The sequence below is a fragment of the Bombyx mandarina genome, chromosome 15 (assembly GCF_030267445.1).
Source record: "Bombyx mandarina strain Sakado chromosome 15, ASM3026744v2".
NCBI classification, from domain to species: Eukaryota; Metazoa; Arthropoda; class Insecta; order Lepidoptera; family Bombycidae; genus Bombyx; species Bombyx mandarina.
The window spans coordinates 16,150,729-16,159,748 of record NC_143221.1 but is presented as its reverse complement, the minus strand read 5'-3'; the positions used below and the strand labels follow the sequence as shown (position 1 = coordinate 16,159,748).

Here is a 9,020-nt window from a genome sequence, read left to right as displayed (position 1 = left end):
GTTCAAATTCCTGAGAGAGGTACCAATTTTGACACGAAATACGCACTTCACAAATGTTTGCTATTGACTTCCACGGAGGAGGAATAACATCGTGTGATCAAAATCAAAGCCGCAAAATTATAATTTGCTTAATTAGTGGTGGTAGGACCTCTTGTGAGTCCGCACAGGTAGGTACCACCACTCTGCCCATTTCTGCTCTGAAGTAGTAATCTCCTTTCAATTTAAACGCCGGGGCAGCTGTTGTATTTTAAAAACTGTGATTTAGAACTCAAGGTGGGTGGCGCATATATGTTGTTGATGTCTATGGTCTCCGGAAGCCGCATATCAGGTGGGCCGTGAGCTTGTATACACCCATCTAAGCAATAAAAAAGATCATACGAGTTAAAAACAAAATCTTCAGAAGTAGAGTTGCTGTCCGTTGCATCGAGTTTCAAATCACAAGGGTACTAAAGAAATTTTTTAATCTTCCACATTCAAAGATCCTAAGCTACGGTTTTCGCCTGCGTTACGGGCACTGGAAACACATACGAGATAAGAACAAGTACATACCGAACCCAAACGAGAAATAACATTCGAAGGACATTGGTTCCGACCGGAAAATGAACCACATAGCCGACTAGGCGTCAATTAACACGTTAATATTGTTCTATCAATTCCATAAATATGACTGTATTTAATAATGGTCGTTAATTTGTATTTCTCCAAATGGCATTCGACCCCCTGCAACTCCAGGGAAGCCTGCCATCTGTTTCAGCACAAATATATGCATAGGAAATGAAAAAAAAATAGTTTAATTTTCCGATCACAATTTTTACATTATTATCATAGCAAAAAGTTATAACTTATATCGATTTTAAAAGCTATTTTTACAACATTAACTTACAACATTACGACACAGTAATTAGACTGGTATGACTCTCGTGATCTCAATTATAAGCCTAGCCTAGCTCTTTGTCTAGAATTTATAGAGTCGCAACACGCACATCGTACAAGCGAATTAGCGTTGAACGATGAAAATTATTATGGAATACTTTTTTTGGGTCTTACGATGGACTAGGAATCCTGTGCCTAAGAGGTAAATGTCCGATAATATAATTTATGACAGCTCGCTATTTTAAAAGAAACTCTAAATTCATCAAAATCGATTTTGTTAAACCATACCCTTTCTTCTGTTCAGTGACTAATGCAGACCATAGATAATGTTTTTTTTATTGCTTAGATGGATGGACGACCTCACAGCCCACCTGACGTTAAGATGTTACTGGAGCCCATAGACATCTGCAACGTAAATGCACCACCCATCTTGAGATATAAGTTCTAAGGTCTCAGTATAGTTACAACGGCTGCCCCACCCCTCAAATCGAAACGCATTATTACTGCTTCACGGCAGAGTGAAGGGAATAGGCGGAGTGGTGTTATTTGTCCGCGCGGACTCACAAGAGCTCCTGCCACCAGTAAAAACTACTGCGGATACTACTGCTCAATTCGAAGCCTCTTGCTTCAAGGTCGAAGGTTCAATGACATATGAATAAAATTAGCTCACTTGAGATTTCGTTTTAATATAAATTCACATGTTTCATTCACGCTCTCGATTTTATCTGCCACTTGTACCTACTCAATACGTGAATTAGAGGCTAGCTTAGCAACAAATCTTACTATCAAGGTACTGCGAATGAATGTCGGGGATGTTTCAAAACTGGCGTCAGTTTGGAAAGAACGGCGATTTAAATAAACTTGCTGAAGTCCATGGGCGACAGTAACCACTCACCATCAGGTGGGCCGTATGCTCGTCTGCCTAATAGGGAATAAAAAAAAGTGGTCCCCTGGTAGTCGAAATTCAACTATAATTAATTGAAATTCTAAGTTTATAAACTACTATGATTCTATTGTCAAAGACACTTCTATAATCACAGATTTCGCCAAGACTACACTTTAAACAAATATTAATAAAGATAAACATTATTACTCTATTCACAATTTTGACAATAAACAATTAGTATGCATGCGTCTGTGAGCGTGTTAAATACGTTGTAGTGTGTGTAATGTTTTATTTGTGTATATTTTTTTAAATAATTAGCATTCTGCACTCCTTCTCTATATTCTCAATAAGTGTGGGAAATTTCATACTCCTCCGTCTGCGAAATTTACGTAAGAAGGGCAAAATATTTTGCGGTGCCCATCTACTCCAAAAAAGACTTACACACATGACAATACAGATACTGATTATACCTAGTCAGGTCATAAATTCTGTAACATGTTTAATGTAAAATAATTGAAACAAGTTTATTCATTATGTAACCATTCATATACCAAAATGAACTTAACAAAACATAGATTCTTATGACACTAAAGTTTATTCAAAATTTATTAAATTATTCAAAATCACGGAGGTAATTTTGAATACAGGCCTGCAATCTGCGCGGCCAGTCGTCTATCGCAGCACGAACGAGGTCCATGTCAATATCGGCGGCTGCCTTAATCAAGGATGTCTTGAGTGACTCCTAATTGGGATGAGGCTTTGAGCACGCCTTTTCCTCCAAGTGTTGCCATATCTTGTAATCTAACGGATTCAAATCTGGACTAGAGGAGGGCCAGTCTTCGTGCCGGATGAAGTCGATTTCACGCGCCGCCAGCCAGTCTTGTGTGCTCTTCGCTCTATGAGCTGGCGCCGAATCTTGTTGGAATACCCAGTGCCTGTTATTGAACATGGTATGAGAAACAGGTTCCACAAGGTTCGTCAGGACTGTATTTTGATACACAACTGCATTCGTTTTTACACCTTTCTCACAAAAATGTACCTCTGTTAAGCCCCAATAAGAAACTCCCGACCATACCATGAGCGAGGATGGAAAATGACCTCGTTGGACACGCGGAATACGGTTGCTTGCTTCTTCACTACTGTGTGCGTACACCTTATCATTTTGTTTGTTGTAGCTCTCTTCTGCGGTAAAAATTTTTTCATCCGAAAAAAGAATTTCCCGATATTTTTTTCCCGCGTACCGCTTCAACAAAGCGCGGCATCTCTTCAGTCTCAGGTCCATTAGACGAGCATTCAAACGATGTCCTGTTTTTCTTCGATATGCCCGAAGCCCTAAGTCTTCATTTATCACCCTTTTCACCGTGGTTCTGCTTAACCCCATCTGAAGGGCCAACAGTTTCTGCTCACGTTTGGGATTTCTTTGAATTCGCGCCTTCACAGCTTTTATCACTGCTGGAGTCCTAACAGACCGAGGGCGACCACTTCTTGACCTGTCATCTACCCTAGAGTCTTCATTGTATCGTTTGATGGTACGATAAACGAATCTTTTGGTTATATTCAAATTTTTCAGTATGTAAAAAATTTGAATTGGCGCGTAACCGCAACGATGCAACGCAATAACTGCAACACGGTCTTCTTTAAGCGTCCACTCCATATTTAAAAATGAGTAAAATTCTAAAAGTATACATTTTTATTTTCATAAACAATTCGAAATTCGAATTCAATAAACTTTTTTGTGGCCAACATTCTAAAAGGAAAGTTTTTACTGTGTGACAATACTTATGACCTGACTATGTATAATAAAACCAGCTTTTGCCAATTTACGTTTTAAATAGATTAAATACTGGGTCGATACATGAAATTGATATTTTTTGATGATTTTCTGAAGTTAGTTTCAAAAACCGAATATTGAAGTTTTATTCTTTTGTTAATTGTTATTAAGTTGATATTGTTTTTCGTTAACATCAGAATAGTGTTTTATAACTATCACGGGAACGATTTGTTTACACGATATATATGTATTTTAGTTCAGAATGCATACAAATATTGTTTTATGCTACTGTTATTTTTATTCGAATTGTATTAAATAAATAAAAAATTTAAGCCTTAATGTAAGTTATTGTCTTATGAGTGAGTCCTTATGGATAAATATCACTGGCTTACCTATCTCTCTCGTGAAGCGGTCATGCGTTTCAGTTTGTTGGTGTCTACCGTTAATCAAAATTGAAACTCTTTGAACTTTTTGCCTCAAACATGCTAAGGCATTCACACTGTTACGTATATAGGCTCGACTAACAAGTTAACTCTAGGTGGGCCGCGAACTTTGTGATCACTGACCATACGTAGAAACAAAATAACAACTCAGTTGTTAACATTGACTCTTATACGCAAAATATTCATACAGTACCTTTAAAACTGGTGGTAGGACCTCTTGTGAGTCTGCGCGGGTAGGTACCACCGCCCTGCCTATTTCTGCCGTGAAGCAGTAATGCGTTTCGGTTTGAAGGGTAGGGCAGCCGTTGTAACTATACTGAGATCTTAGAACTTATATCTCGAGGTGGATGGCGCATTTACGTTGTAGATGTTCATGGGCTCCAGTAACCACTTAACACCAGGTGGGATGTGAGCTCGTCCACCCATCTAAGCAATAAAAAAAAGGCAAGTTACCTTAAAAAATATATTTCCAAATTAAAAATATATCCCTGCTTTATGCTGACGGTACCGCCTGTAATGGTGTCGTATGTCAGAGTCATGTGCTGTTGTCGGCTTTATGGCTTTGGTCTTACACCCGTAACGGCCTAACGGCGACAGCTTCGGTCGCTTAACGATGGTTGAACTAGACTTTAATGGTATCTTGTTCTTGACAATGATGTAAATTAAGTTTTCGTAGGCTTGTGTTAATTTGGGAAGGCGCAAGATCTCATCGACGTCTCAAAGAGTGGACAAGGCACTTGAACAAGCACTTCGGCTTCGCTTGGACAATAAATACGTGAATAACACAAGGGCTTCGAAGTTGATGGTGTTCAGGGTTCCCAGATACTACACCAACCTTGGTAAGAAGGCGCCTCTCAGCAGACTAGTTGGGGAATTTAATAATTTGCATAACAAGTATTCTCTGGACGTTTTTGCTGGCACTGTTGACAGTTTTAGACGAGAGGTCTACAACCTTGCTCAAGGAGTTTTTTCAATTAAGTAATAGCGTAATATAGTTTTTCTTTGTTTTTTATATAATAAACCGCTTTTTTTTATGCATGCGGTACCTGTAATTGTGTTAGCATTTAGTGTGAAATCAATGTATATGATACCTGTAATGTTCTGTGCTGATGTATAACATGTTGGTACCCAATAAATAAAATAAAATAAAACAAAACACGCTGAAAATCTTAAGTATTGGTAATGAACTTTTCAATTCAAATTAAAATATTTCAAAGATAAAACTTTGCTATAAGCATTTAAATAAATGAAAAAAAAAAAACTTCAGTTGCGTGTTAAATCTATGGAAATAATTGTAGTTTCTGTCACAAAAAATCTAAAGGCGATCGTCATATTTGTTCCTAATCATGTTTAAGCGCAGAGGTCAAATACTCATAACATCCAGATAAAGAGTACTATATAAAGCTTCAGTGAAAATGCTGTCATCAGTTCACGCTTCCAAGATGGCACTGAAAGTAAGTCTTTTTTTCCAAATCTATGTTTTATTAAAAACTAAAAATTACTGTTATTATTTATTAAGTTTTATTATGATATTTATTTGCGGACCACAAGATCTGATACCATACAGTTTCATTAATATGGAGGAGTGAAAGGCTCTTTATTAGCATCAACAATTTGATGTAATTAATTTCGATGTAATTGTTTACCCCATTGAAACAGCCGTAGAAGTTTTTAAGTTATGATATATTTTTTTCCAAAATGCTAAACTTTAAATGACTCTCCTGTAAAGCTGTAAAAATGTCGCTTAACCCAAATAGTCGGTCATCCCTCGAAATGGTCCACTCTGGAAACTGATTGTTTTCAAGGCAAATTTTCGAATAATGATCATAGTTAACTGACTCGATGGTACAGTAGCTGGCAGCCTAGCTGTCAGGTCGAATATTTTGGTTTCGGGTCGGACATTGAGCAAATATTCGTGTGACAAATTGGCTCTTATTGCGTAATATACATATATACGTATTTTTAAAACTTATGTACATTACACATGAGTATGTATTTCAGTCTCTAGTTTATTCGATTTCTTCCGATTCTTGCCGACATTATTAATTTTAAAGTGGTTATCGAAATCACAGACAACACCACCTCAAAGCCCATAAACACAGCCACATTCTTACCTTATCTAGCCGATGATAAATAAAATTAGTGATCGCTTATATATATTTAAATTAAATGTCAATATCCCGCGATAATTAACATTCATATATAACATTCCTCTTCAGTTTTATATGAGTCGACTATTATCAAAGCCGGCAATGTGACTTTTGGACAATTATTGGTAAATTAGAAAAACGAATTATTGACTTTGTATTCCATTGGCAGTCACAAAACTCTTCTGAACGACATCTTAGATAAATAACAGGTTAAGTATTAACCTTTATTTAATGCAGGTTTTGAACCGTATTCTTTGAAGGAGACGATTATATTCAAATCAATCTGTATTGACATATCAATAACATTTTTTTGTCCAAATGCACAGATTGCCACCTTTGATAATAAACGACTCATATAATCAACTCAGTCAACTGTCGATAACTTCATAACATGTATAATTTTTCGTTTCAGATTACTTGCTCTATTTTGGCTGTACTTGCAGTAGCACAAGGTTGGTACTAAGTATTTTTTTCATTTATTTATTATAGCACCACCAAAAACGGATGATCTCTGTGCCCTCGTGTTCTCAAGATCATTATTTTTATAACACAAAAGGCGTGAGTAAGCTCACTGTTTACCAGGTGAATTCAGATACCGACCTTGACGCATGAAGTAAAAATTGTATTACAAGCTAGATATGTTCCTACAAAGTCCCGTGTTGTGCTAAACCGTGGTATATGAGAAGAGAATTCAGTATAAAAAAGAGCGTAATTTTTCTGAAATAAGCATCGCAACTATGCCTGTTTTTTTTACCGATTATCCATAAAAAAATAACAGTAAAATTTCGATTATTCTCATATTATATTGAGTGATCATAGAGCATAACTCAATTTTCTAAATAATTATGAACAAAAATCCCGTTATCGTGTTGTAGAAGTACCGTGCTATAAGAAGGGTTTTGGGGAATTTTCCCTTCCGCGTTAGAGTGGAAGTGTTTTATAAAAGCCCGTGGAGGGTTAACTGTACTCAAATACTTTGTTTTAACTAAACCGGTACCACCATCCTACCGATAAGCTGCACGAACAACCAAAATATTCTCCGGTTTTAAGAGTTGGAGTTGGCTACTCGAACGCAATTGAGGCTTCGAGATTACGTCTCTGGATTGGAGATTAGATTACCGTGTTATAAGAAGGTTTTAGGGAATATTTATTTTCGTGTTAATGGAAGCGTGCTGTAAAAACCGTATCATAGAAGAGAGTTTCACCTGTACTTGATGGCTTCAGCATCCTTGAAGCCGAGGGAACGGATGACGACATAAATAGACTGATATTTAAGCCACAAACACAATGTGCGCCTTCTCCAGAATAGGCATATCCCGTAGACTTCACTTGCTAAAAATTATAAAAGATAACTTTTAATTTGTTTGTTCATATCCCTTTCTTCTTTATTAACCACTAAACGTCATAATGCAATATGTATAATTTGTGGGAAATTTTATTTGGAACGAAGTTCCTTATCGCGCATTGTGAAAGGAGGCTAGACGGAAAAAAATCTTACGAACAGTTGTCACGACACTTTTTAGATCCGTCATTCTGACCAATCAACGTGTAGGCGCTTATCGCGTGACATTGCTCGTATCCGATTGGTCCGCGTAATGAGTACAGTTTCTCGAGATAGCGTTTCAACAATAGTAATTTAGTTCATAGTCTTGTTTTTTTCTTCTTCATAATGCCGTAATTTATTATTAAACTCAAAAAAAAAAATTACAATTCCTTCACTAATTAATCGAAAGGAACTTCGTTCCATCCGGGTGTCCCTTGACACCTCTGAATTTTTTTTTTATATTCTAAAAGTTGAATTTTCGTTCGGGTTCCTGAAGTTAAAACGAATTATATTATAAAGCTAGTGACGCTTAAGTCCAGTACGCATAAAAATGTTATATTATATTATGTACGCACGTATGTTTCAGCCTTCCCTCATGGCAGTAGCGATGTTGATGGAAGCGGTGAAGTCGAAGCTGTAGCAGGAACTCTAAAAAAAGGCTTTGGTTTTGGAGGATACGACAATTCTGGTTTTGGTCATAGCGGCTTCGGCAGTTTTGGTCATGATTCCGGATTTGGCGGCTTTGGAAATCGCAACCCTGGATTCGATAGTTTCGGTCGTGACTCTGGGTTCGGTGGCTTTGGACGTGACTCCGGATTCGGAAGCTTCGGGCACGATTCTGGATTTGGACACCACGACTCTGGATTCGGTAGCTTCGGGCATGACTCCGGATTTGGACACCATGACTCCGGATTTGGACACCATGATTCCGGATTTGGACACCATGACTCCGGATTTGGACACCACGACTCCGGATTCGGTAGCTTTGGTGACTCCGCGCTCGACAGTTTTGGCAAAGACAATGCCGGACACGTAAAGGATATTTCCAGTTTAGCAGACCATGGTATAGACGAAGATAAAATCGAAAAGGGCCTTGAAGGCATTGCCAGTTCATTGGGTGGTATCGGCACTGCCATTGGTGGTGCCCTCACCTCAAATATCGCAAATGGCCTCAGACACTGATCTAGGCATGTCAACGCAATTTGTTTAAGAGCTTAGAGCTCACGTGTCTAAACAATGTTGTATAATAAATTTAATTTTAAAATGTATTATGTGTATACATTATTGATCTACGACCATATCCTGTAACCACGATAATTTTGAGTTTTCCAAGGGGAGAATCCATCCGCCGTCTATTGTCAGATACACATATTATTATTACTATGTTACGATTGGTTATTTTATTTAGAAATATTCTGCTTAAATGGCGGCAATACAATTTATTGTCATAGTTAAAACAAATGGCTGTAATATTTTTATAGTTACATCAATTAACAAAGCAAACTAATAAATCTCTGTCGAATGTTCGTACACTAAACTCAGTAAATAAATAACTCATAGATATTTCTTCTTC

General features: G+C 37.3%; 1 protein-coding gene across 1 annotated transcript; it reads left to right on the top strand.

Annotated features, from left to right (window-relative positions):
- The first annotated feature begins 5,318 nt into the window (after nucleotides 1-5,318).
- CPG16 (cuticular protein glycine-rich 16) lies at nucleotides 5,319-8,715 on the top strand. The gene is made up of 3 exons (XM_028180090.2): nucleotides 5,319-5,427; nucleotides 6,536-6,575; nucleotides 8,034-8,715. The coding sequence occupies exons 1-3, from the start codon at nucleotides 5,389-5,391 to the stop codon at nucleotides 8,627-8,629; spliced, it is 675 nt and encodes a 224-aa protein (XP_028035891.2). The 5' UTR covers nucleotides 5,319-5,388; the 3' UTR covers nucleotides 8,630-8,715.
- Nucleotides 8,716-9,020: the final 305 nt, after the last annotated feature.